The sequence below is a fragment of the Talaromyces amestolkiae genome, assembly GCF_001896365.1.
Source record: "Talaromyces amestolkiae strain CIB chromosome Unknown scaffold7.1, whole genome shotgun sequence".
NCBI classification, from domain to species: domain Eukaryota; kingdom Fungi; phylum Ascomycota; class Eurotiomycetes; order Eurotiales; family Trichocomaceae; genus Talaromyces; species Talaromyces amestolkiae.
The window spans coordinates 767,295-792,959 of NW_024468043.1; the positions used below are offsets into that span (position 1 = coordinate 767,295).

Genomic DNA, 25,665 nt, shown 5'->3' on the forward strand with positions numbered 1-25,665 from the left:
CTGGTGATAAATTGTAAGCGGCTGTTACTGAAATTGTCAAATAATGATTGTAGGTCTGGAAATTAGCGTCGTTGTATTAACTGTGCCATCTTGTTGTCTTCAATCAGTAGGTGCGTAAGCCCTGTTCCCCAAATTGAAATGACTCAAATCTACCAGGAGATCACGTATCTTGATTCCTGAAAACAGTTTCTCAAACCCAAATATTATTACACTTTAAATCAATTTGGGGGAAAACATCACTTTGGTCACTTGTGCATTGGTTTAATTTCAGAAGATTTCCTCATCAAGTTACCCATAGCCGGAATTGACAACAGTAAACAATTTCACAACAAGTTCATGGCAAGTAAATAAATAGCCGAGATATAAGACAGGCAGCGGAACATGAGTAGCTCCTCTAAAAGCTATTTGATGTTGTTCTTCGCAGCAGCCTTTACACATGTAATCAATCAAGGTTGGTTGTGTTGAACAACCTGTTACCGGTATCGGTGCCACCTTGGCCGGTAAATTGATTTTCGGACAAACGAAGTGCAACGAACGACAAGTGGCGAAATCTGCAGAGCTGCTGGCTCATTTCGCTTGATGTCACTGCTTTGGACTGTATGACACCAGCGATAACTACAATGCGGATAGTGGCATGAAGTGTTCTGATATATTGCACAAATTCCAAAATGGATTTGCCACTGTTCACCACCGAGTCAACGAGAAGAATGGTCTTGATGCTGTTTAGATGCTCTGGTAAAATATCGATTGCACCCCGAGCATGGAGGAATGCTGCAGAGGGCAAAGCATCACTTATGCCGAGAGCCATCGGTTCACCGCCACGCATCAAAGCTACTATCAGCGTCTCTTTCTCATTCAGAACACGATACCCGTCAGTTTGATGGCCTTGAACATGAGGAATTGGAAAGGTTTCCAGGCCCAAAATTTCGGCACAGAATTCAGTCGCGAGATACAATCCAACTCGGTGGTGCGCTTCGCGCAAACTTGGGCCTGAGAACGTTGCATTCCTCATGGGTGTCATAAGCAACTTTGCAGCAGGACGATGACTTGCGTCAACAACGTGAAGTTGGTATCGGTCATTCAATATCGAATCGGAGATGAATCGCTCAGACAATTGTATGAGAGGGAGTCGTAACAAATCAAGACGCGGAGACGCATGGCTTGGGAGAAGGACTTGGCGCGGATGGAAACCCCCTTTTCTGATAGCATCGGCTAACGCGTCATCCATACTTGCGCTCCTCGTTGCCTGCTCGCCTGTGATGACAACAGCTCGATTGGCAGCAATCAGCATCCCAAGATCTAAAGGGCTATCGCCAAAGGCCCAAACAGAAGCATTTCCGGTGCTGCGTACATGCTTTGTCAGTCTCTCTTTTAATTTCGGTGTCATGACGAGGCCATCCGATAGACGCCCACCACCAATAAGCGTAATGGAACTGGAGAGCTGTTCCTTCTCAAGCACCTTTTCCCACACTCCGCGAATGCCACAAGTGAGAACAATCGCACGAACGTGTGTTCGGCCCGCTACCAGGCGCAGTAGACGTAACATATCTTGATGCATCGTTATCATACGGGCTACGTTTTCGCAGTGTTCGATGTACTCGTTATCCCCGATGGCTTCTTCGTAGAGCATGGTTGCTTGACGGAAGGCCGTATATGAGTATTGCAACGTACTGCTAAAGAGCCTTTTCAGTGGAGACATCGTGTCTTCCAAAAACTTCAGGCTGGGTAATGCTTCCCAGAATAACTCGCCGCTGTCCTGGGCCGTCAATGTTTTGTCAGCATCCAGAAGTAGTACCGTATCGGGCCCAGTCACAAGGGCCTTGTCCATCTGTTGCTCAGCAACTTTTGCATTGAATTCTTCCGTATGCTTGGAGAAATCCCGAAGTACGGCCATGAGCTTATCCGAAGAATCACGACTTGGTGAAAAGACTGAGAAGATGATATGATGGGCTCTGCAGCGGTAACGGAGCTCTTTTATTTCGGACTCTTGCCACTTCTCCAAGTGTCTGAGGGATGCATCTGGCCGATGTTTTGCTTGGTCATTCAGTCGATACTGCCTAATAGTTTCAGGCGGGACATTCAAATACACAATATGTGTATATGATTCGAGATCAGCCTGGGTGCAGACCCATTGACCGCCACCCTCTTCCTCGGGCCATAACATGGCGTGCCCAGCAACTATGGCAACTTTGCTACTGTCGCGGGCTTCCTGCTTGATCTTGTTGATGGCACGCTCTCGAATGTTGGCTTTAGATTCCTCGCTCAAACTCTGGAATGCCTCCAAACCCCCTGGTGTCACATCGGCAATGACCTGGCTGCCGTCGTAAAACATGAAGGGCTCTTGACCAAGTCCTTGCTTTAGAGTATCTAGTAGGAAGGATTTTCCAGAGCCTGGGATACCATATAATCCCACAATGGTCGGCTCCGAGCACTGGTAGGAGCTGGGCGGGTCCAAGGGTTCATGTTGTTCATGTCTGGCATCGCAGCTTTGACACCTCTGGAGTTCGCCGGAATGCATGGTGATAGTTAAGTCAGGTAGAAAGAAAGATTTGGAACGTGGGAGGTTGTGGATCAGAAAGGTTGAAGGTGATAAAGATCTTTCAAAGTAAGATCTGGACACAAGAGTAAAGCTAGGAGGACCAAGCTGCCCTCAGCACATTCATATATAATAGAGTCGAGAAGAAGCGGGAAAAACTGAGAACAAGCGGTGAAAGCTAAGAATTAGATGGAGGGAGAAACAAGCAAATCCACTGCGAGAAAGAATAACGATAGAGCCAAAATCAAGCTTGGCAGCCGCGAAATCGCGCAGTGACAGGACTCCCACATCGACAGTCTGCATCCAGGGTCATTAACATGCAGATATGTCGTTATCAGGCACGCTCGTTAGGGAAGAAGCGGCCAGACTTGCCTGAGCTGCCTACAAGCTCGCTGGAATCTCTGTGGATCTATTTGATGGCGGCTGGCCACTTCAGCCACCTTGTGATCCTTGATTGGGTTGATGACTTCACGGACAGAGCTATAATTTTTGGCATGACAGGCAAAAGCTGCAGCTCTGAAAAAGAGCCATCGCGACGTGTACTTGGCGACCATGTAAACATATACTGGTGCCACGCGTATCCCAGCAAGGCTGTGCAGTGAGCGAATTGGAAATCCATCATGCTGAGCTCGTTTGGCCGAGAAAAGAACATCTGCGGTTTCGCTCAGCTTGGGCCAGCCTGCTTCTGCATGGCGGTGTTCTTGGAGCTCCTCGCGGAGACGATTTCGGTGCCAGGAGGCTTGCGACTGTCTAGGGAGATTGAGTACTCTCAGCCAATAATGGATTGCTGTCTGGCCCATTGAACGCATACCTGGCTGTATTTGATGCAATTGTCGATATCGCTCAAAAAGCAACTTGTCCTGAGTTGTGAGGGAGTAAATACACCGGGGAAGGATCATAGTTGCTCCGAGGTATTCCACAGGGGGACGGCCTCTTGCATCGATGATCTGACCAGTTACAGCGGCTCAAATGATAAATCCAGTGTTTTTTTTTTGTACTACATAGTAAGCCTCCCGCGTCAAGCAATTCCTGCACAGCCAGTGGTTTCCACTTATCTGCTATATGGCCACCCGCAGATGTGGCCTCCAGCATGATGGTAGACCAAAAATAAGATTAATTCATACACCAGAAAATGAGTCATTTCAGTGTAGATATACTCCCCTCCCCTATTGATGTTAAACACACCGCCTTCCTAATTCGGCAGCCTTGTAAAGTTTTCCATGTATGACGTCATTACATCATTGACCTCTGCCTTTCTTTCTCTCTTCCTTGTCGACTCGATGTTTCGCAATTGACTCGATTACCGATGCATACTGTGTATATAGGCTCGATCTCTGCTTTGAAAGCACTGGAAGCGCTGAAAGAACCTGGAATACATCACGCCAATGCACCATGGCGTCATATCTCGATACGATCTGACGGCCAAGATCGGGGCAACTAAGCTTTTTAGTTCTACTAGTTGTTATCGTAGTGTATACGCAAGTATTATATAGCCAAGTGTTGTAATTTCGTAATTTGTATATCATCTTGGAATGAAACTCAATCGGCTGTGCATACCAGGAACGAACGATTGACTTCGGCTCAGCGCGGAATGGCGGGGATCCGCTATCTAGGCTGTGCTTACTCTCCGTCGCTCTGTCAGCTCTGATCAGTCGGACTTTTTTTTTCTTTCTTTTTTTCTACTTCTGTATACATTCAATATTTGTACATTGACTACTATTTTTGTGTTTGTGTATATTCTTTGTTGTATTTGCATTCTGGGCATATCGATTGTAGATCGCGCGTCTATATGGCTATATTGTACTCCTCCATCCACGTTGTGCTTCCATTGGATATACGCAGTCGCAGTCACAGTCGCAGTCAGCGGGGTCAATAACCATGGAGACCCAACAATTAGCTTCAACAGCGACATACAGCGAAAAACTGCCTGTCGAGCATCCGCCGTCACAATTACACGAAATGACTACCCAGTCAGACATCGCATTGCCCGACAGCGACAAGGATCAGCAATCCCCGAGACTGTCAGACTCCAGTAGCGAGGGGCTGATCAGCAGCGGCGACGAGATCGATAACGCCGAAGCTGATGAAGATCAGGTCAATGATGTGCTGGGAGTCAGCATCAGTCAAGTCCAGAGCCGAATGAAGGCGCGCCAGACACCCGCCGAAGAGAAGACTCGCGCTATTGAAAGATCGGGCGGTTATTTCGATGCGATACCAGATGAGACTTCGGGCGCGCAGGATCAGCCGCAGTTGTTCGAGGAGCCGGAGACTATTGAAGAACCTGCAGTCGAGAGGCGGAAACTTGAGAAGAATGCGCTCAAAAACAATCGACACTCATTCACAAGATCAATGCTCCTGTCGAGCCTTTCCGGGAGAAGGCGCGCGTTGTCTGGTGATTCTGGGTATAGCATAAACCTGCGCAAATTGTTGCCAGATTTCAGCTTAACGCCGAGTCGGCATAGTTCGTCGTCTACGAAATTTAATTTTGCTGATTCGACGCTGCGGTCGAGGTCGTCGAGTACGCCGCAGGGAAGCCCTAGACACGTTAGCGACAGTAACACGGCGACCGTAGCTTCCAAATCGTCGAGTACGATACACTCAAATAACGACGACGACGGGCTAGCGGCATTGGGCGCGTTAGAAAACACCAGAACGCATTCCTATCAGCAATACCCGATAACGAAGAAACGTCCTCCATTGAGTGTGCGGCCGTCGTTATCCGATGAAAGTTTATACGTGAGAAGTCTGTCACGGGTGTCGACGCTGGAGCATCGACCACATTATGAGAATGTCCACTCGCAGGTAAACAGTCGCTACAAAGCGATCAAGGACAGTCTGCAAGACTCGAGCAGCAGAATTTTCAGCATGCCGAGTTTCAATCTCCCGGATTTCAGACATGAGTGGCATCCTGGTCGTTTTCTAGGAGAATATCAACGAAAAGAGGGTGTACAACCGGGAGATGCTCGGATGAATGGAGCGCCGGAAGTCAATGGCAGCGAAACGAATTTCAATGGTAGCAAACCTAATATCAGATCGAATACGATTTACCCGTTTCTGGACCAAGCAGCCGCCCATATAACTGGCGACGTCGTCGTCATGGGCGGCTATCGAGGCTCAATCCTTCGATCTGCGAAGCCACCCCATCGACAACTCTGGGTACCCATGAAAGTCGGCTTGAACATTCGCAAAGTCGATCTCGAGGTTGGACTGTCTCCTGAAGACGAAGAACGCATGGAAGAAACCATCATCGCACGAGAAGTCTTGTCACATATTGGTCCCGTGGATATTTGTCGACGTTTATTGCAGCGACTGAACAAGCATGAAAAGTCCCGGAATGGCGATATACGGGTTTGGGATTATGGTTATGATTGGCGATTGAGTCCGCATTTGCTGTCGAAACGACTCATCAAATTCTTGGAAGGATTGCCGTGCAATGCGCCTGGAGTACCTGCAGAAAAACGAGGCGCGTATGTGATTGCCCACAGTCTTGGGGGTTTGATTACTCGACACGCTGTCAACCAGCGACCTGAACTTTTTGCTGGCGTTGTGTATGCGGGTACTCCGCAGCATTGCGTGAATATTCTCGGACCTCTACGGAACGGCGACGAAGTGCTGCTCAGCTCCAAGGTTCTCACTGCGCAGGTCAACTTCACGATTCGCACAAGTTATGCGTTGCTTCCGGATGACGGGAGATGTTTTATCAACAAGGACACTAAAGAGGACTATTTGGTGGATTTCTTTGATGTGAATTCGTGGGACAAGTATGCCTTGTCGCCTTGCATTACGGCACCGTTGCCACCAGCGGGCAACGAGACGAACAATAAGAAAGGAATTATGGATAATCTGCCGAATTCGCTTAGCACTCTGCCGAGAATTGGTCTGGGCAAGAAGAGACTTTCCATGAAACTCAGCAAGTCGAATTCCGTCCCATCCAATGCAGCACCGCGTGCATCACGCGAAAAGGATCAACGTGAAAACGCGCCCGGTGGAAGCGATAACGAAGAAATACCCGTCGACAACAAATCCAAAGGCGGCGCTGCAGCCATCGCAGGCGGAGCAGCCGGCGGAATTCTAGGTCCTAACACCGCAAAAACGCCACCAGAAACAAACACAAACCAAGCAACAACCAGCAGCAGCAGTATTCCTTCGAATATGAACACCGGCGGCGGAAACGCGGCTGCAGCTACGTGCACGATCCCACGGGAGGAAGCGCTCGCATACCTGGATCGCACGCTAAAGGAAGTGAAACGTTTCCGACAGGAACTTGCGTTTGACGAAGCACATCAAAAGGCGAATCGATACCCGCCGTTTGCTGTTATGTATTCCAAGGCTTTGCCGACGGTATATGGCGCGCGAGTTGCGTCGCGCGACGACATCAAGCGAACGGATGCGTACGATAATCTTGCCTTTGCGGCTGGTGATGGCGTCTGTTTGGCGTCGGCGGCTATGCTGCCGCATGGGTATAGGGTCATCAAGCATGGTCTTGTGAGGAGTGAGCGAGGGCATGTGGGATTGCTGGGTGATTTGGAGGGTGTTGGACAGTGTCTGTTAGCCTTAGTCAGAGGAAGGGAGGCTGGTGTGGGCGTCGACCAAGCATGAGGAGACGATTCAGTTGACGGAAGTGGTACATAGATGAATACCCTGTATATAGAAATGTAGATGACGATTATTACGATTTGATATGACAATGAACGCTGGACTTTTACCAAAAAAGAAATAAAGCAGTGGTCAAGTCAAGCAGGATCAATCTGAATAGCCCTAACCTTCCTAATCCGGCCCTTGAGGAACAACTCCGCCCCTGTCGCCTCGACCTCTTTGATAATCTTGCCAGTCTTGAGTAACCACTGTCTCGAGCCATCTTTCCCTTCCACGCTGCGCACAACAACCTTGCTCGGCCATACCTTTGCCTTTTGGCCGGTCGTCGCCATCTCGAGAACTTTATTGAGCTGTCGATCCCGCACCGATTCATGAATCCATTCATTCGTGTAACCCACACGATCATTCCCATCCAAATAATCCAACGGCGTCCGATTACACTTTCCAAACACAAACGCCTCCATATACACCGCAAAAGACCATACCTCCTCCTGTCCCAAACTCGTTGCCCATGGTATTATAGCCGCCTCTTCCAGCTGCCGCGCCGGGTTATGAAACAAATACTCCAAATCGAACTCCAGTTGCTTATCCTTACTCGCATGCGAAATCATCCACGCAAGCGATATATCCGACAGTCGAGGATCCTCCTCTCCACCACCGACATCCGCATGCGCACCCGAAAACCATACCTGCAACAACTCCTGCTCCTCCACTTTTTCCGGCGTATGCCACAACGTCGGCGTAAACGCTTTGCGTCGCTCATCCAACGACAACGCATGAAACGCATACCTCACATCCGGCGAAAGGATTGTATTGGGCAACTCAAATTTCTCCCCAAACAACTTCGACGTAAATTTGAAATCGTGGAACCCCACTGTATCAAACACGCCAATCATGCGGATTGTGAATCGGGGTAAATGGTCACGGAAACCGAGCTGACGCCGCGATTCGTCGTCATAACTCAGTTTTTTGAGCTTGTAGTAATCGTTGTAGATGATGGGGAAATTGTCCATGCCGCGGGGAGTCAATAGACCCATGTCAGCGACCAGACCGGCTATGGCGCGCGCGGTATAGGCGCCACGCGAGAAGCCGAAGAAGAAGAGCTCGTCGCCTGGTTCGTAGTTTTCCGCCAAAAAGGCGTAGGCAGCGCGGACGTTGGCGCTTAGACCGACGCCAGTCAATCCTTTACCTCTGTCAATACTTATGTTCACAAACATCTATGAAGCGTTGTTGTGGGGGGGGCGAGACGTACCGCCGAGGTACTGATCCAGAACACCCGTCCCGACACCCTTTTGGTAATACGTGATTTGCGGGATAATGGTTCGGACGCCATTGACAATAATCTCGGCGTGCGGCTTGATGGCGCGTGCGATGCGGGTTATGTTGCTGAGCGGGTTGTTGATTTCTTCGCTATTGCCATCTTCCCATGTTCCTACATATGAATCGTTAGCTTTAATTAAAACATGGAAGGTTTTAGGGCTGGAAGGGAGGGTACCATCGCAGCAGACGATGAGGCGCTTGTTTAGGGAGACTTTTGGTTCGGATATGCTGCCCATCGTGAGACCTGAACCTTGGTTCGCCTATTTTATTATTATGTTTCGATCCACAATATGTACTCTGTATACATGAGAATTAAATAGATTCCCACCAGGGCACAGTCCGCTATTTGTACACCCGATCATGGGCTAGTACATATGTACTAACCCACGCACGGTTCAAAGTTCAAACCATCATCATCCGTGCGGGCCTCGCCTTGCGGAGAATTCCCCATCGTTCATACGATCAATTCGATCTTTTTACTCTTCGGGCTCAAAAAAGTCAAAGCCAAAGACTCGAAAATGGCTCGATACGAGCTGATCGGCAATCGATGAATCGACGCTGATCTAATAACCAGCAAACTCATTGGTTGAATGCATGTTTGTCAATGCGTGGAGACCCGTGGCTTGGTGCCATTCAGCTGAAAGATGCGTCTTTAGACTCGCTGCTAAAGGCTGCTAGAAACGCTGAGATGTGACGAGTCTGTCTAATATCAGCTAGACGGGCCCGCTAAGTGGGTATCCCTGGACCGTCCCAGTGTCCTAGGGGCTCTAATCCCCATGCCCTTCTCGGAGTCAAGCCTGAATCTTGGGAGGGGTTTTGTGGTCCACTGCGGCATAGCCCGGGACTAGTCTGTTGTCTGTGGGACTATTTTCGACGAGCATGAACGCCTTCGAATTGATCGGCTGGGAATAATCTATTTTGACTTGTCGAGATGGGAGATTGGGGAACGTGCTGATGCAAAGTCTCTGATTTGTATAACTACGCAGCTAAACTTATGCAAAGAATCGGACTCGTGAGATTCTCTGTTTTGGCTACGTACGTAACTTGTTTGTATGTATGACTAATCGGAGTACGGCTGGGCGCCATGTGGAAACCTTGCTAGACACCATGGCAGTCTCATGGCTGAATACGCCTGATGACCAGCTGAAGAAGACGGTGTTTTAGGTCTTTATTCAGTCTTAGAATAGTAATTTACTGAACAATAATGAGTAATGGTGCTGATTAGGTATCGAGTACAAGAGTTAAGGTTCATGCGACAGGGTACAAGCTGAATAAACGGCGCCTGAATTTAGAAACAGAGTATGTCAACTGTGGCAGTGTTAAAGTACAATATTTATACTCTTTTGGCATTATTTTCGATTTGGTTCACGAGTAACAAGATTTAGGATCTCTCTAGTCATAGAGCCCATTTGGCATTCGAGTTCGTGCGTATTGAGTGATAGCGCAGTGATATTTTCTTCACGGCAATGTCAGTTATCCCATACGTCTCAGACAATTTACAAATCTATTACTGCCTGGGAGCTTATGTCCTGAATCGTTTCTGTAATCTCCTATTGATGTATCCCCAACCCTTATAGCGACGATGAGAATTGGTATTCATCCTGTATTAAAAATTTCGTCCCTTCGCGCATAAATTGTCGCACGTATATAGGCTTCGCTGGCCGGCATTACTAGTATCTAACGCGAGAGAGTAAGTAACGGGGAATGAGTGAATGATTATATTCTTCTCTTTTGTGGGATCCCATGTTTACAACATTGAATCCTCGTGTGCTTGGTTCAAGCAGGTCTTCGTTCCCTCAATAGACAACTTGGCTGTGAGGACTGTTTTCAACGCGGTTAGTCATAGACTGGCCGGCTGCATTAGTATGTCTAAAGTGTCGGCGCAGGCATATTCGCTGCGATAGAGGCATGCCGGACTGTCTGCGATGCGCCGATTACCTCCCATCGCGCCGTCGACTCAAACGGGGACCTCGCACCTCGAATTCCAAAGCTACCAAGCAACTTCAACCACCCACCAGCAGCGACAATACCGCGGACTCGCAATGCCTAAGTTCGCATGGGACGACTCTTCTTGTAAACAGCCCGGTGACCTTGAGTATCTCAGCCGCCGCCGGCGGTATTGTGCCATCCGTGGTCGCTGAAAATGACTGCAATCTGGGACTGCTTGTGGAATCCACTCCCAAGCCGCGGATCAAGATGAGAATGGGCTAGTCACCTTATACTATGCCAGTTTCTGTGCATTTCGCCCGTTTCTAGTCCCCAAACAAATGTACTTCAGACTAGGTCGTCTAATTTGTAGGAAATCATTATTCATTCTCACTCATGGCCGAAGAAAACCGGACCGCAGCACTCGAGGCCTTCTCGAGCAATCGATCGAAACATGAGACATTGTCATCTCGTCCAAGCCCGTCTGCATGCTGCGACCGTCTAACACGCGCGGAGTCAGATTATATTTGCTGACGAAATACTCCCCGAAGCAGTGACACTGGCATTGGAAATCGGACTGCACAACACAAAATTCGCCACCGCTAATGGAGGTCAATTTAGAGTATACGAATAAAGTCTGCGAAGAACCTGGTGGTATCTGTATGTGATGGATGGATGGCTTTATGGCAGCGCTGCCACAATGTCGAACCTCGTACCCTACTTCCGCACAATGAGGTGCTATATGCTAAAGGAGGCGACATGTCCGAGCCTGCCTCGTTGGCCGAATTTGATCTAAGAATATATAATGGTCGGCCATGGTCATCCTTTTGTTATCGGATCGATGCAGTGCGTATGTTTGGTCGCATACTGCCAATCGCCTGGATTATAGACGCACGAGACAGTCATATACAAGCCATCGACAACACAATCGCGGCATGGCCTCATCACGTATCGCTCTCGCAAGAGTACATGGACGACGCTGCAGAAGAAAGCGACGAGCTCTTCTTCCAGGCCCGCATGCTTTTGTATTATGCCATGATTTTATCTACGGTTTCTACGTATAAATCTAGTGGCCACCGTCCCTGGTTGCTGGAGATATTTACAAGGCAATCACTGCGTCTAGCTAGCTCTACACCCCAAAGGCATACAGTCAAAAGCCATTAAGGGCGCCCAGTATGTTGGCAATTAAGCACCGATGCCAACGGTAGTGCAAAATCACTGCCCCCTTTTTCATATGCAGCATTGTCTTTAATATTGTTGTACAGGTGTCAGCTTGTGGACGGGGGTTGGATGACCAATACTGGTATCAAGTTCATCTCATCCTCGGGCTGCTCAAGACTTTGAGACAGACGTGAGCTCCGTCGCGGATCTGTGTGGAAAGAACGAAGAGAATTGCGTATGAGGTGTCGGAGTCTGCCAATGACATCGGCATTCAATCTCATGAAAGTAGTCGATTCGGTACGGTCATTCCGAGCACGCATATATATATACGTGAAAGGCAATTAGAAGATTTGGATTGAATACATCTCTTTCGGTTGGATACCTTGACCTAGATAGATCGTCGATATATGTAAATATAAAAATATAAAATTTACCAGTGTACCCATGTACTTGATTTTTTCTGACGCCCCTGAGCTTTCCTAGAACTGAGCATCAGATCAGTGAGCACTTACATAAGTTCCCGGTCATACTCAGTGATCCAAAGCTGAGCACATCAGATGCCTTCATGGCGCTGACCCTTCCTACGAGATCACTACGAAACCACGTCCCCTGTACGAGTATTCTGTTCAGGCCGTCGAAATACAGATCCAGATACTTTGTTTCTCGACATCCTATCTGTCTGCTTGACCTCGTATTAACAGCGGTCAATAAATCTTACCCTTAGCAACAAGAAAGGTGAGTTTATGAAGAATGAATTAACCTAGGTTTCAACAAGGCACTTTGGCGGAGTGGTTAACGGTAAGATTTCACACTGCTTGTTTTCACAATAAATCACTAATTCATATTAGCGATGCCCTGCTATACCTCCTGGGTTAAGTCAGGCATTTCCTTCGGGAGCGTGTGTTCGAATCACACAGGTGTCGTATTTTTTTCATTTTTATATTCTATCATTATTAGCAGTGAGCTGAAGGCGAAATAATCTCATTTGGTGTCAACGGGGCACTTTGGCGGTACGGTAACACCTCCGAATGTAATTTCAATTTGTCACTAATCCATCAATAGGAGTGGTTAACGGTAAGATATGATGTCATTTATGCTCATATTCATCAACTAATTCATGTTAGCGATGCCCTGCTATACTTAAGTCAGGCATTTCCTTCGGGAGCGTGTGTTCGAATCACACAGGTGTCGTATCTTTTTCTTTTTTATGTTCTGTTAATCTGTTATTTCAATCAGACCCAATAATTACTAAGCAACAATAGCTCGTGATGACTGCAGTGCCTTTCACCTGGCGGCAATTCAACATTCACTCCATTCCAAGCGGGTGTGTACGAACATTGAATAACTGCCCTAAGTAAAATACATATACGTAGCCTCGCGTCTCTAAGCAGTTCTTTGACATCCTTTTCTTCTGCTCTAGATCATACCACACAGAAACTCTTTTGTACTTATTAAGTGGGTCGAAGATTCGTTATCTATACTTCTAATTAATAATCGTCTCGTAAGAATAGCTTTCTTTTCTACAACTCCCACAACAAATTTATTGTCCTATACTAGAGTACCAAGACATAAGACAGACTAGCGAATTCTTCACAATGAAGGAATCGATCGATACTGGTAAACATGCTCTATGCCTCATTTTCTTTCGTCTGTTATGAACGTGCTAAACACGGCCCAGGTTTCTACTTCACCTCAGTGACTCATACCGACACATATCCCGCCATCGATCCATCGCAGCAGGATCTAAGCAACAGATACGTTTTTATCACCGGAGCCTCCAAGGGGATTGGACGCGAGACAGCATTATCATATGCGCGAGCAGGTTGCGCGGGAATCGGCATCGGCGCTCGATCGGATCTTTCAGATTTAATCCCTCTCATAGAACAAGCAGCGCTGAGTGCAGGAAAGCCTGCCCCTATAGTGAAAGCAGTTAGTTTGGATGTGACTGACGAAGTAAGCGTGGTTGAAGCCGCTGCATCAATTGCCGAGGCCTTCCCGCGCGTGGACATTCTTATCAATAATGCTGGATATCTCGAAACAAGAGCAAAGATTATGGAAAGTGACCCGACGGAATGGTGGAAGAGCTGGAATGTGAATGTCAAGGGTCCATACCTGGTGACGCGCGCGTTTTTACCGCAAATCCTAGAGCGTGGAGGGCAGAAGATTATTGTCAACCTGAGCAGCATCGCCGCGCATCTGCGATCACCGGGCGGCTCGGCATATCAAACTAGCAAGCTGGCGCTCCTACGGTTTACGGAGTTTCTGGATGTGGACCATGGTCCCGATGGTGTCTTGACGTTTGCTATCCACCCTGGGGGTGTCTTGACTGACATGGGGAAAAGACTTCCGTTGGAACGGCAACCAGCTCTAACAGAGACGCCGCAACTGTGTGCTGATACCCTGGTGGCTTTGACGAAGGAGAGACTGGAGTGGCTGGCCGGACGATATGTGTCTGCGACTTGGGATGTGGAAGAGTTGATTAGCAAGAAGGAAGATATTCTCGCAAAGGATTTGTTGAAAGTTAGAATGTCTGTTTAATCTTGTTAATCGGTGAATTACTTGAAATAAGAGTAGGTATACAGATGAAATTCGGTACATGATTATAAGCTTTTGAAAGAGTCCCAAGGTGGTTGCATTCTGACTAAGCTAAAAACATACTGACTTTCTAGCTCAGTAGAATTGACCCAAGCTTGCAAAATCTAGTTCTTAGCGAAAGGATATGAAGACTTCGTCCATGTCACCTCTATATCACCACTATTTCTGTAGGAGTGCGGTCTTAGTCTATAAGTTCAGGTGATTTTACTAGTGCACAAGAGTACCTAACTCAATTGAGAGTCTGGCACCGCTTACAGTTACAGATGCTACTCTACAGGGATTTCTCTCATTTTATGCAATGCTTTAGCTAGTATACAGGATAGCAAAAGGAAAATATTTAGGGTCCATTTGAAGACTAAGCTGAAATAACTTAAGAAATTCAGCTACTTTGGTCTCAGATAAGTATAACGAGTGATTCAATGCGAATCAACTGGAGATAGCTATAACTAAGGTATCAACCATGTCCAGATATTCATTCCAATCTTTCTTCCGGAGAGAACAGGCAAGCCGGCATGCAATGTAGCCGGATACTTGATGCCATCGTCTCCAAAGTTCTCCCAGTAAACAGCATTTCCTGCGATGGCCTTAAACACAACCCCTGACTCCGATGCCTCGCAGTCGACGAATTCGCACCAGCCACGATCGTCCGGCATGTCAAGGTGCGGGAAATGGGTTCCTCCACCGGTGCAGTTACTTTCAAGATAAACATTAAAGGTCGATTTCCGATCGCCGAGAGTAGGAGCAGTGCCAAAGGAATCATGGTGGTGTTTGAAAAATCCGTTTTGCTGGTAACGCTGGACACCCAAAACTTCCATTTTCATATTAGGCTGCCAGTTCTGAAACTGCTGTGCTCTCTTCTCAATGCATTTTACGACATGACTCCGCTCTGGCCATGCATTTTCTGACTTGCGGACTTCGTCATTCGGCTGGCTTTCTCCCTTCTTATAGACAGGACTTGGCCTAAATTTCGGTTCACTTTGTGTGTAAACTGTCAGTAAAACTGAAATAGTTGTGCATATGAAACCTTTTCTTTCAAGAGTATACCGACCTAGCTTTGATCAAATCATCAATCTCGTTTTCACTAACGAAAGATCTGATGTAGATAACAGGAGGACTCTCACTAAACGTGAAGATATCATACGGTTGCTTATAGCATTGCACATGATCATCTAGCTTTATAAATGCAGTGTTAAGACTGGGATCATTCAATTCTTCTGCAAATTTGATTATCGGTTCTTGCAATGGGCGAAACATGCTGTAATTTTGAATGTCAACGACACCAAGGCTTAGAGAAGAATCTGCGTCCATCGTAAACTAGAATCGGGGAAGTTGTCTTGTTTCATATAGTCAAGTAGCAACTTTGATAGATCTGCAATGAAGAAAGCCTCTGCTTCAGACTTAAGAAAATCTTTCGTTCTCATATATTCCTCCTATTCTGCAGGGACTTCGGAGCCTTGAAGAATGATCCCTTGAATCCACTAGAACTTCCCAATCAAAGCCAACGGTGTACGTCATGGACTGCGTCAATACTACCTTTTTGGGGTGGGATTGAGACGTTTTCTATTGCTTTAAACAGAGCTGCTTTATCCTCAATCGGTATGTACCGACAAGTGCCTCGAGTTTCGTTCCGCTGGTTTTTCAGATCAAGCAGGTTCTCTTCCAGGTCACTAAATCCGACTCATCACATTGACGAGATGCATGTTGAGCATAATGTGATGTGTAATTAACAAATCTAGTCTTCTGATTCGTAATAAAGTGGAACATATCAAGCTAAGTTCACATATTGTGAATATTTCCACACTTATTTAGATGGGATAAATTGCGTCTCGCATGAAATTCTTGAGGATGATATTAAATCGCACGAACTTAATACGTAGATCTCCAGACCTCACAATCATAAGTGGGATGGATATATCGGACTGTATCTTTGGATTTATGAATATTTTAATATTTGCACAAACGAAGATTTACATATTCCCATCGTAGACTAGGGACACAAACATCAAACAAAAGCCAACCTCCACATTTGTGATTCGACATGGGAAAACCCTGTACAAGGGAAAGAAAAACCCATATCAAGGTTGATAGTTCACAAGGATAAAAAAACTAGGTTCCGAGCTTTAAGGGTATTAGAAAGAACTGTTGTTATAGACTTTGAGAGAAAGGTGGGGGGAAACCTTTGGAAGCTTTACCTGTGGCGGCCTTCCATCCTTATGTAGGAATTGAGCATGAAGTTGTGCGAGGGACACCACTGCAGATGATATCCGTCACGGTCCACGTGTGAGTCTGTACTGGAACGACTGAAGAATATGGCCGAAAAGTGGTAACGCAGACATCACAGGTTTTTGATGCTGATTGACAGTTCTCACAAGTAGTACTTGGGCCGGGACCAGGACCAGGACCAGGACCGGGACCAGGCTCGTCCGCGAATGCCTGTATAGCTAAAGGTATAAGGAGGAGAGATAGAATCATAGTGAACTAGAAATGCCTCGCAGCGGTTTATCCGTGACAATGAAATGTAGTATATAGCCCTTGCCCAAGTTTGCCCTTTTCTTTTGAAAAGAGTTAAGATGTTCACATCAAACAAGTAATGGCTGATATAACAGTAAGTTACAGTATTGGCTATAAGGATGCTTCTTGGATATATATATATATAGGTATGTAGTCTGGTATGCCGATGTCATGCTATGAGCCTGAAGTAATTGGTCTACCTGCGAGGTTGTAGGGATCCCTGGCAGACCACCGCTTGCAGTATGGTGATAGGTCTGGATATGACGTTGACGAGTAGCCAGCTTGTACGAGATTACCTGTGCACCAGACGTTAAAACCATGGACCGCACTAATGACTCACAGTAGACGTAGACCTTTACAGGACTGTGTATAGATACAGAGCATTACAGAGGTCTAACGTTGAAAATAAGGTAACCAGGAGAATGAAGATTGACTGGTTGGGTTCGCCGATCAATTGTAGAAATCGGTCGCTGTCATGATCTTATGACATCTTAGAGATGCAATAGGAGAGAGCTTATGATAGCATCACGTCCATATGTAGCTACTACTCTTCAAAACGGAACACCTGATTGAGGATTGCTTTTTCAAATGTGTCTAGACCTTGTACGGGTATATCCCAAGCGCGTCTAGAGAAGTGACTCGAGTTACAGTTTCGAGGAATGAATTTGTAGGGGCTTATTTCCAAACATAGTAGTGCACTTGACGTTTACATCTACTCCATAATTATCCTAAACTTGGTTGCCATTGAGATGCCCGCCCAGTATATGCTAATGATGCGAATCGGAGCTCGATCATGAGTACTTGTCAAACAACTTTGAGGTCATCGACTCAATTCTCGGTGGTTCCAGGATTTTTGCAACCTGTCATGTTATGGAATCATTAGAAGTATGGGGTCCAGGTAGTATTCAACGTGATTCCCATGACGATTTGATATTTTACGCCGTTGGTCCTCTTTTTGTCGTTTACCTTAGGATGTAGCATTATCTAGCTGCCGTCTATGGTGCGGACTACCAAGGTATCAGCGTCCACGGAGATTCTGCGAGGCCATTCAAAACCTCATGTTGAAATCCATATTCTCCATCATCAATTCTAGATGCATTGACGTTCCCTGAAAGGTTGGATCCCTTTCAAATGAAGTAAATTGTATCAGCATGCGGGATTAAATATAAATTGAGACCGAAAACGTAAAAGCCGGCTCGAGGGTTACGTAGCCTTCTTTTTCTCTTGGATCGTCGTCGAGATTACCTAGTTCTCATAGTAGAGTTTCCATTATAGCAGCGTATCTTCATTCAGTGTTTGAATACATCAGTAACATTGAGAGAAAGCTAGTACCAATAACCATGGATTCCTCATAGTCATAATATAACTGGCCGAAATCTGATCAAGAACATTTAGGAGAGCAGCGTATTGTAGGACGAGTATTCTCTCATAAAAAATAAAGTGGAGAATATCACTTTGTCATAATACAGAATAGGGTTACTCCCTTGGACTGGGGTTCCCAAATCCGATTCCCGCCTCCCGAAAGGCCCCACTAAAGCTTCCCGTGGTTGGGTTCCGATTCGTCTGGGACATGGTAAATGGCTAGCCAATTACGGGCGGCTTGGCTATAGCTATGATTGCTGATGAATCTCATCCTCCATCCATGCCAGGTTTGGTTGCTCTATGAAGAACGAAGCGATACTCTGCGAAATATTGCCTTTTAATGGAACCAATCGCTTTCCAATTCGAGTAGTATATTCCTGACATGTTATATCCATGGTAGCTAACGGTCAGCCATATTCTAATAGGGAACGTTACACAGCGTTGCTTTCAGCCGAATGCATTCTTCTTTCAGATGTTTCTTTTTTCTTCAATCATTTGCAAGTAGTAATATGGGTCTGGTTGCGGCAGCTATTGAATAAGTGATGATATCACAATATGTCTTCTGCAACGAGCTTAAGGCTATAAAGGACACCTTTCTAGCCCTCCCAGTTTGTGAACTCAGTATTCCGAACAAAAACATTGTTGGCGATAGAAAGAAAACATCCAAATATTTTTCACACTTTTCAAATTTTTCACGCTTGAACCTCAAATAAGCAATCAAACATGCCAGTCCACTACGCTTATGCAGCTGATGTAAGTCCTCTGAAGACAGATTTAATACACGTTGAAGTTAACATCAAACAGATGACCGGTCCTGATGGGTACAGGTACCTCCTTACCTTTGCCAGTCAAGAAGTATCAAATCAATGGTGGAGGGCTATACAAGATCAAGCCGCACGTGGCACCAAAGGCTACAAGGATGTTCAACGCATATCCTCGCAATCGTACCGTTTCTCCACGGTCACCTTTGGTGCATTCCATACTGCAGTCTATCCTGATATGCCTTTGGCTAGATTTGCTGGCATTGTCGTTTATACATGGCTACCCGACACCGGCTCAGGTGACCGTCCTAGACTATGGCCTCTTCCTCCTCCGCCTGAAAGGGATGTGATCCCTAACAACAGGCAAGTTTTCAACCCCCTCCTCCAGGGAGTCAGCGGGCCCCGAAGAGCGACCAGCACCAGCTTTGTAATCAAAACTAACCAGGTATATACAGTTACTATATTTGCACCAAGACGGAGCCTCATCTCTATTTGGTTAAAAGCCCAAACCCAACTGAGACTACGATTCTGGCATCCCAGTATGCGCGAACGAGGTTTCGCATTGAACTCGAAAACAGGCATGGCGATGGCTCGTCAGAAACATTCAATCCCGTGGTCTTGATAGACAGTGACAAGATATACATCAGGCTGGCTATTAGTTCCGCTGGTTATGTGGTAGAACTGCCTAATGGTAATCTTGGAGTCTCGGGCCAGGCGACTGTATTCACCTTTGGCGACTTCAAAAGGCGCTTCGCGACTAGAACGGGCAACGACAATGCCGTCGACTGGAGCGAGGCTAAAGATAATGTAGATCCTGCAAAGTGCGGCATCTCTGCTATTTACGCTGAGGACCATGCTGGCATTGAGTGGGAGTTAGTTTAGTATGCCTAAATAGTTAGGCATCCAATCCGGATTATTCATACTCTTATTCCTCCCGTTAGTCCCCGTTTAATCTACCAAAATATTCATGCAGTTTCGTTCAGGTGCTGAGGCGGTTAGCTGGTAGTTCTCTCCCTCGAGGCATATGACTAAGGTTCCTTAATAGAGATCAATGACGGCACCCATTGGATTTTGGCAATACCAGCTATGGAATTAGAACGAGTGGGTTTGGAGAAGGGTGGCTCTCACAGGGAGTTTACTAGGCTTTTTGTAATAATATTTAACGCAATCATCTTGATGCATAAGTACAAGACCTCAACAACTCCCGTGCGAACGTCGCAAAGGGCCGAGCGGGTGATCTATTAGGATGCCTCTTTACTACGTTAATAATTACTTTGTATTTTAGAAACCATCCCAAGGATGGATACATTTCTAGACACCTCATAAAAAAATAGTAACCTCATTCCAACATGATAAATGTTTTAAGTGGTCTGTCACTTTGTATGAGCCTCAAGAATCTGCGGGATGATATAGGGACTGATCCATGTTCAAACATCCACATCGAGAGAACTACACAAATCCTTGATTGAATGCGATAATTCATTGAACAATGTGAAGCTCATATCTCTCCTCAAGAACAAGATACTTTATTTGCTAGCACCATCACTGTCTTTGACGCGCTGGGTACCGAGCAAACGCTACGACAGGAACCTTCAATTTTGGCAGATACACAAAAATCCGGGAACAGAACATTGGATGAGAGCCCCTCTAAAGTCTAGCGAAAATCTGAACTTTGTCCTGATGGTTATCCATACCGGAGTTTGAGCACGCGTCGTGATCTAAAGATCGTTCTGGGCTTACAAAACGATTCAGTGCGGGTGATGAAGGACATTGAAAACGGAAAGTCATGAATGCCGTCCTGATTTTCCTAAGGTCGGATTCAAGGAACCACAAATCGCCTTGAAGGCTTCATAAGCCTTACAGAATGTCTGTATTCATTACGAAGATACTCCTTCCCCCTCTTGTTTTAGTTCAGCGATTCAAGGTGGAAAAAATGAGAGCAGAGTGGATTCTACCATCGCCCGTTTTCAACTCATCTTAGTAGAAGCTCATCATAGGTGTTGTTGATCTATCAAGCGCCATCGACCGGGCATGGGTGGTAAGCAATCTATTCATTTTCATTAATAATTCTGCTATGAAATCATACATATCGCCGTTTGCACTATGTACCAAATTATTATACATACCCGATCAATACCAGTGTTGGACCATAAGAATCCTCAAATACGTTTAAAACGTATCTCAAGATGATAAATAGATAGCACAGAGTGTACTTATGGAACGTATAAATGACATTTGCTTCTCAATTGACGATAACCATGCATCCCATTGTAGTATTTAGGTAATCGTGGTAAAGAATGATATCTTCCAAAATTCCATTGCTACGGAGATTTGATTTTTCTATCACAAGCTACAGAGCTAGGAATATCCATCATCCCCGATCTGGACCAATATATACCTTTCCACATAACTTGTACTCCATATCTCCAAAACACTAACCGCTGTCAAGGGGAGGCCATCAACTGTTTGCTATCACCATCAATCATACGTGTCGCAAGCTATTTGAAAACAGCAAATCTGTACCCCAAATTTCGATACGTGCTACGCACCAACGTGTACCTGCGCGTTCCCGCGGTGGAGCGCTGCATGTTTTTATTATCAAAGGACACTTTGATATGTGTACTATTACAATGTTTTTCCACTTGTGCACTTATATTGAATTGTGCACTGAACAAATTATACAACAGAACGCCTAGCTAGGTACTTTGGGCGGCAGAGGGCCTGGGATGAAAAATGTTGCTATTTCGACTACTTAGCCGATTGAAGCATGGATAATTGCTGTTTAAGTATCACGGTGTACATCCACGGACATATTAGAAAGAGGCAAGCGCGGGGCTTGCAGATCTGGGGTAGCACATCCCCGCATCCTCTTCTTGACATGACAAGCTCGGTCTTTCATTCTTCTCCTCTTGGTCACCTAACCTCCCCATGATATACTATCGTTCTGTTCCATTTTCCGTAGAATACAGAATATAATGCCTACGCTCTCCCAAGATCGCATCGAGCCGGGGTCCGTCAACATCCCTATCGGAAAATTCCCATCCACAACCTCACCAGACCCATCCTCAACCCCAACAGCAGCAGAAATTGCCTCAAAGCTCATCGCAGACTTCAATGGCGGCCTAACTAACAAAGATCCTGCTGCGATCTCGAAATTGTTCTTACAAAATGGTTATTGGCGTGATCACCTCTCTCTCTCGTGGGACTTTCACACGCTGGCGGGGCAGGAAAAAATCACTCAATTTTTGACAACAAATGGTGTACGACTCACAAAAGTCGAGATTGACACCTCGACAGTTTTCCGGACGCCTCATTTTGGGCCGATTGATGGCGGTCTTGGACAAGCGAATGGCGTGGAGTTCTTTATCAAGTTCACCAGTGACGTCGGATCGGGCGAGGGCGTGGCCCGCGCAGCTGCAGAGTCCAGTTCTCCTGGACAATGGAAGTTTTTCATGTTGTCGACAACACTACTCGAACTGACAGGTCATGAACGACGAATCAATCGCTTCAGACCCAGAGGCGTAGAGCACGGCGGTGATCCGAATCGACAGAACTGGAAAGAAAGGCGTGCCGCGGAACTAAACTTTGAGAATACGCAGCCACAGGTCGTCATCGTCGGTATGTATACCTCGCAGATACCAGGAATTTGAGACTGACGAGAACAGGTGCCGGCCAAGGAGGCCTCAGCGTTGCCGCATCTCTCAAAGTGCTCGGCGTCGACACACTCCTCATCGACCGCGAGAATCATATTGGCGACAACTGGCGAAACCGATACCGCCATCTTGTCCTCCATGATCCCGTCTGGATGGATCATTTACCCTATATGCCCTTTCCGCCGACATGGCCGATTTTCACGCCAAAGGACAAACTAGGAGATTGGTTGGAGTCTTATGCATCGTTTCTGGAACTGAATGTATGGACAAGAACGAATTTGACCTCCTCGTCCTGGGATGATACCAGCAAAACATGGACGATTACAGTAGAGCGACAAAAAGAAGACGGCAGCAAAGAGACCCGTACCTTCAACCCACACCATATCATTCTCGCAACGGGTCACTCCGGTAAGAAGCATTTCCCCGAAATCAAGGACATGAATCTCTTCGCTGGAGATCGACTATGTCACAGCTCTGAATTCAGCGGCGCTCTCTCGCTGCCTGACAAAACCACAAAACGAGCTGTTGTAGTTGGCTGCTGCAACTCAGGCCATGACATTGCACAGGACTTTTACGAAAAAGGGTACGACGTGACCATGGTGCAACGCAGCTCAACTCTCGTGGTCTCATCAAACGCCATAATGAGTGTCTATGTCAAGGGTCTGTTTGATGAAGACGGTCCGGCCCTCGCGGACGCCGATTTATTCATTCAAAGTTTTCCGGCGGAAGTGTTCAAGAACATTCAAATACAAGTCACGGATCTGGTCGCAAAGCAAGTCGACGCAGGACTACACGAAGGACTTGAGAAGGCTGGATTCAAAGTTGACCGTGGCCCAGATGCGGGCGGTATCTTTATGAAGTATTATCAGCGAGGAGGGGGTTACTATATTGACGTCGGGGCTAGTCAGTTGATCATCGACGGTAAGATCAAGATCAAGCAAGGGCAGGAGATTTCGCGAATCCTGCCTCATGGAATTGAATTTGCGGATGGCTCGACGCTTGAAGCCGATGAGATTATCTTTGCGACTGGATACCAGAACATGCGTACCGAAGCGAGGAACATCTTCGGTGATGCGGTTGCAGATCGTTTGGATTCCGTGTGGGGGTTTGATGATGAAGGAGAATTCAGATCGATCTGGAGACCAAGTGGACACCCTGGATTCTGGTATATGGGCGGTAATCTGGCCCTAGGTCGATACTACTCCAAATTGTTAGCGTTACAGATCAAGGCTATAAAGGAGGGACTGAACCAGGGTTAATCCATCTTTCTATCTAACATAATGTTATGGTCATACTTTCAATTCAAATCTTTATCAAAAACCTTCACAACTTTAGTCTACGTAACATCTTTTTTGCTCCTGTCCTCCTCTGTTATCCTCTTCACCACGTGTCGCTTACAAAGCTATACCAATAACATTTGTTCCCTGCATATAGCTTTTCTGAATAGAGTGTGTTTTCATGCTGATGCCCTCTTCTATAGAACTGTTCAGCCAATCAGGTCTTGACGATGTGTTTACTCCGGCTTCGGATCGGATGGTCCGATAGCAGCGATAACGTCGACCAGTTCCCAGCAAGTTCTTACAACCTCAAAGTATCGGATATATTCTATCTATTGACTCATATTGACTCATATTTGGAGTCTACAACTTCCCAGTTCGATGTCGGACTGAGGTAGCATTGCTAATACCTGCAGAAGCAGAGGTGAGATTGTGACTCACTTCAAAGTAACCGATGTGGGCGAAGCTAATGGAGTAATTAGCGACGGAATACCAACAATTCACGGAGTTCGACGTTACTTCGGAATAGACTCAATTCTTTAGAACAACCTGTTTCCAGGTCAAGCCGTTGTAGTCTTTACACACACACACACACACACACACACACACTCACACACACATATACAATAGACTCAACCAATTAACATGCCATCCGAACTCAACATCATCGTCCTCGGCGCTGGCGTCGCAGGCCTGACTACCGCACATAGCATTCTCGCCAAATTCCCTTCCATCAAAGTCAACCTCACCATTGTTGCCAAACACCTTCCCGGTGACATCAACCAAACTGAATACTGCTCTCCGCAAGCAGGCGCCAACTGGCGCTCCTTTGAGCCGGAGCTCAACCAGTACGGCCAATACGATAAAGTCGCCTTTGAGCGCTTCTTGCAAATCGCGAAAGAATCACCCGAAAGTGGTGTCAAGCGGTTCCCGTTGAGACTGGTATATGGTCCTGAGGACGATAGGCGGAGAGAAGGGCTCTGGTTTGGGGAGTTGGTCGGTGGGATTGTGGATGTGCCCAAGAATGAATTGCCGGAGGGAGCGGGTTGGGGGGTGGATTTGGTGACGTTTATATTTAGTCCGGTTGTTTACTGTAATTGGTTTGTTATTTTCTGTCTTCTGATACCTGTGATAGGGAGAGGTGGAGGCTGACTTGAATAGGTTGTTTGCGAGCTTGCTTCAAAGAGGAGTAAAAGTCGTCAGGCGCTCTTATGATCATGTTGATTCTTTGCGGTCTGATTTTCCGAATACGGATGCCATATTCAATTGTACTGGACTGGGTGCGAGACATCTTGGTGGTGTGGAAGATACAAAGGTCCATCCTACAAAGGTAAGCGAATTCTTCCACCTACTACGTGCTACGATCGACACTAACTATCAACAGGGTCAAACAATCCTGATATCAGAGCCCAAGAAACCCCTACCCAGAATGTCCGTCTGGACCCAACCCTCTATCTTCCCACCCGGAGAATTCTCTCACGTCTTTCCCCGACCTTTAGGCGGGGGTGTCATCATTGGCGGCGTACGTCTAGACAATGACTGGGATGGCTCCTTTGACGAGTCGCGCGTCGAAAGAATCAAGCAAAGAGCTTGTCAATTAGCCCCTGAACTGGGCAAGCCGGACGATTTGCAGGTAGTGCGGCATAATATTGGATTGAGGCGTAAGTCTATCTCTCTGCTGACAAATACATTCTTGATTATGATTTGAAGGAGCTGACTGTAATAATTCTCTTAGCAAGCCGAGATGGAGGGGCAAGAGTCGATATCGAGGATCGAAAAGGGACGTGGTTGGTCCATAACTACGGTGCTGGTGGTGCAGGATATCAATCGTCGTGGTATGTAACACAACAATGGACTCTTCAAGAAATATCTCTAATTTGGGGACTAGGGGTATGGCTGAACATGCTGTTGCCTTGTTTGCCGAAAAAGTCGATACGGATTTCGGTGGCCGTCAAGCGAAGCTTTGA

The 25,665-nt window shown here is 46.5% G+C and overlaps 9 protein-coding genes across 9 annotated transcripts; 6 read left to right on the plus strand and 3 right to left on the minus strand.

Annotated features, from left to right (window-relative positions):
• Positions 1 to 442: 442 nt before the first annotated feature.
• On the minus strand, positions 443 to 2,518 carry BHQ10_004317 (uncharacterized protein; the record flags this gene model as incomplete). The annotated part of the gene is made up of 2 exons (XM_040876670.1): positions 443 to 1,521; positions 1,570 to 2,518. The coding sequence occupies 2 exons, from the start codon at positions 2,516 to 2,518 to the stop codon at positions 443 to 445; spliced, it is 2,028 nt and encodes a 675-aa protein (XP_040732821.1).
• A 1,977-nt stretch (positions 2,519 to 4,495) lies between these two features.
• On the plus strand, positions 4,496 to 7,135 carry BHQ10_004318 (uncharacterized protein; the record flags this gene model as incomplete). Its single annotated transcript, XM_040876671.1, has 1 exon — positions 4,496 to 7,135. The coding sequence occupies one exon, from the start codon at positions 4,496 to 4,498 to the stop codon at positions 7,133 to 7,135; it is 2,640 nt and encodes an 879-aa protein (XP_040732822.1).
• A 134-nt stretch (positions 7,136 to 7,269) lies between these two features.
• On the minus strand, positions 7,270 to 8,688 carry BHQ10_004319 (uncharacterized protein; the record flags this gene model as incomplete). The annotated part of the gene is made up of 3 exons (XM_040876672.1): positions 7,270 to 8,315; positions 8,385 to 8,564; positions 8,628 to 8,688. The coding sequence occupies 3 exons, from the start codon at positions 8,686 to 8,688 to the stop codon at positions 7,270 to 7,272; spliced, it is 1,287 nt and encodes a 428-aa protein (XP_040732823.1).
• A 1,672-nt stretch (positions 8,689 to 10,360) lies between these two features.
• BHQ10_004320 (uncharacterized protein) lies at positions 10,361 to 10,663 on the plus strand (the record flags this gene model as incomplete). The annotated part of the gene is made up of 1 exon (XM_040876674.1): positions 10,361 to 10,663. One exon carries the CDS (start codon positions 10,361 to 10,363, stop codon positions 10,661 to 10,663), a length of 303 nt encoding a protein of 100 aa, XP_040732824.1.
• A 2,471-nt stretch (positions 10,664 to 13,134) lies between these two features.
• Positions 13,135 to 14,077, plus strand: BHQ10_004321 (uncharacterized protein; the record flags this gene model as incomplete). The annotated part of the gene is made up of 2 exons (XM_040876675.1): positions 13,135 to 13,156; positions 13,218 to 14,077. 2 exons carry the CDS (start codon positions 13,135 to 13,137, stop codon positions 14,075 to 14,077), a joined length of 882 nt encoding a protein of 293 aa, XP_040732825.1.
• A 503-nt stretch (positions 14,078 to 14,580) lies between these two features.
• On the minus strand, positions 14,581 to 15,442 carry BHQ10_004322 (uncharacterized protein; the record flags this gene model as incomplete). Its single annotated transcript, XM_040876676.1, has 2 exons — positions 14,581 to 15,094; positions 15,183 to 15,442. 2 exons carry the CDS (start codon positions 15,440 to 15,442, stop codon positions 14,581 to 14,583), a joined length of 774 nt encoding a protein of 257 aa, XP_040732826.1.
• A 3,288-nt stretch (positions 15,443 to 18,730) lies between these two features.
• On the plus strand, positions 18,731 to 19,650 carry BHQ10_004323 (uncharacterized protein; the record flags this gene model as incomplete). Its single annotated transcript, XM_040876677.1, has 3 exons — positions 18,731 to 18,760; positions 18,812 to 19,213; positions 19,309 to 19,650. The coding sequence occupies 3 exons, from the start codon at positions 18,731 to 18,733 to the stop codon at positions 19,648 to 19,650; spliced, it is 774 nt and encodes a 257-aa protein (XP_040732827.1).
• A 2,093-nt stretch (positions 19,651 to 21,743) lies between these two features.
• Positions 21,744 to 23,680, plus strand: BHQ10_004324 (uncharacterized protein; the record flags this gene model as incomplete). Its single annotated transcript, XM_040876678.1, has 2 exons — positions 21,744 to 22,386; positions 22,434 to 23,680. 2 exons carry the CDS (start codon positions 21,744 to 21,746, stop codon positions 23,678 to 23,680), a joined length of 1,890 nt encoding a protein of 629 aa, XP_040732828.1.
• Positions 23,681 to 24,343: 663 nt separating this feature from the next.
• Positions 24,344 to 25,665, plus strand: BHQ10_004325 (uncharacterized protein; the record flags this gene model as incomplete). The annotated part of the gene is made up of 5 exons (XM_040876679.1): positions 24,344 to 24,798; positions 24,860 to 25,028; positions 25,083 to 25,359; positions 25,434 to 25,533; positions 25,587 to 25,665. 5 exons carry the CDS (start codon positions 24,344 to 24,346, stop codon positions 25,663 to 25,665), a joined length of 1,080 nt encoding a protein of 359 aa, XP_040732829.1.